General features: G+C 43.6%; 1 protein-coding gene across 3 annotated transcripts in view; it reads right to left on the reverse strand.

Annotated features, from left to right (window-relative positions):
- Positions 1–719: 719 nt before the first annotated feature.
- Positions 720–1,903, reverse strand: part of Nars2 (asparaginyl-tRNA synthetase 2, mitochondrial) — a 127,195-nt gene continuing 126,011 nt past the window's right edge. For all 3 annotated transcript variants that reach the window (XM_023716734.1, XM_004632540.2, XM_023716736.1), the window contains one exon: positions 720–1,112. In XM_023716734.1, coding sequence (XP_023572502.1) covers positions 968–1,112 — 145 coding nt within the window. In that variant the 3' untranslated portion in view covers positions 720–967. The remainder of the gene's footprint in view (positions 1,113–1,903) is intronic.

A 1,903-nucleotide genomic window follows, 5' to 3' on the forward strand; every position in this document is an offset into this window, starting at 1 on the left:
TGTGCCACCATGACTGGTTTCCCATTCACTATTTTTCACCCAGACTAATGAAAGATGACTTCAATTCAGAATAGCAACTTAATTAACTAAGACTCTAGAAAGGAATATTTTCTTCTGTTAAGTTTAATAAAGCACTGAGAGTAAAATGGACATTTACCACAGGTTAAGTAGCAAAGGAGATAAAAAGTACCAGTATTTTATTTTTAGCTATTGATTTTTAAAAGTTACAGAAGGAAGTGATCTACTGAGTAAAGACGAAGTGAAATACAGGGCTTCATCTTGTGCTGGGGTCTGAAGAGACCTTTGAGACCACCCATCTGGTTCAGTTCCTTCTCTTTTTTGAGGTGAGGTGTTGCTCTGTTGTTCAGGCTTCCTTCCAGGCTCATCCGGTGCTGCCGCAGTCCCAAGGAGCTGGCCTGCAGTCTTGGTCGCTGCCTTTCTTCCTAACTAAAGTAATGGATCTGAAAGTCCACTTGCAGGGGCCTGCCAAATAGCTCGGCGGATCAAAGCACCTGCAAGCAGGCGCAAGGGCCAGGGCTTCGATCCCAGGCCTGCCGTGCTGGTCCTGGCTCTGGGGCAAGGGGCGATTGACACTGGGCGTGGTGGTACGTGCCTATAATCCCAGCTCTTGGGAGACTGTAAACAGGAGAATCACTAGGAGTCCGATCTAGTAGTGAGACCCTGTACATCCTGTAGATCCTTCCCTAAAATACAAAAAAAAAAAAAAAAAAAAAGAAAGTCTATCTGCACTAAGCACCTCTTCCAGTGGGAGACCACTTTTCCACACAACACCCTTGGTTTTATCAGAAAATTGTGATCATTTTTACTTTTCATATACATTATATCTTATGGCGGAATAATTATACAAAATTCCACATCTCTCAAATTCACAACAGCAGTTTGAAAGTCATATCTATGTGTAGTGCCTCTGTCACAGGGCACTACGCTAAATATAACCAACTGTCAGTTATAAAAGACATGAATGAGTGAATCTTGGAAAGGGGATGACATCTTTGATATTGTCGACTCCCAAGATGCACTGCAGGTAGCGCTCAAAGCCCATCCCGAAACCTCCATGAGGCACAGATCCAAAGCGACGCAGGTCCAGGTACCTGTTTTCAGAAACAGAGAATCATCTGTAAGCAGCCTCCGAGGCGCCACGTCCAGGCTGCAGTGTGCATCACCTTTCACAATGATCCAACATCACCTGCCGTTGTCCTCAGCTTGTGGCAGAGTCTGCCTCCTCCTACCAGATAAAGCCCCACCCTCCAGCCGCCCCGCCCCTTTCCACGATATTCAGGCCTTCTCCCCTATGAGGCTTTAGAAGGTTGGTTTTTTGTGTGTGTGTGTGTGTGTTTTTTTTAACAGCTTTACTAGTTTTCTTGAAAATATATTTCTCTTCTATTTCTTGGACTATTAATACAATGCTTCCCACTCCCACCAAATCACACACAGAGGAAGTAATCTTTTATCTGGTGCATTAGGAAAAGATTATAGACTGTAAACCACATGGGGGGGGGGGCGCCCAGGCCTTCATTTTATCTATCTTTAGAAAATGTTCCAAAGGAAAGGCTTATTAAATGAAAGGTGACTGTTTGAAGGCACCAAAATACATTCCTAAGTGCTACAGAGAAATAAGTGTACAGTTCTCAGCTTCTGGCCCACAGAGGATGCCTGGAGAATTTTTCTGATGGGCTACACGACCTCCAATGCCCATCCACGTATGCACGCTGTTCCTCTTTAGGACCACATTGCTAAGAAATGGTACCGGCACAACAAAAAATCAAGTTCCAGCACACCAGTATGGAGTAAAAACATTTTAGGAAGAAAAGGAAAACTTGAGACATTTTAATTATGTCATTTGGTACAGACATTCTTCAGGGTAAGTTTATAGCTTTTTATT

This window comes from Octodon degus, unplaced genomic scaffold (assembly GCF_000260255.1).
Source record: "Octodon degus isolate 3935 unplaced genomic scaffold, OctDeg1.0 scaffold00049, whole genome shotgun sequence".
NCBI classification, from domain to species: domain Eukaryota; kingdom Metazoa; phylum Chordata; class Mammalia; order Rodentia; family Octodontidae; genus Octodon; species Octodon degus.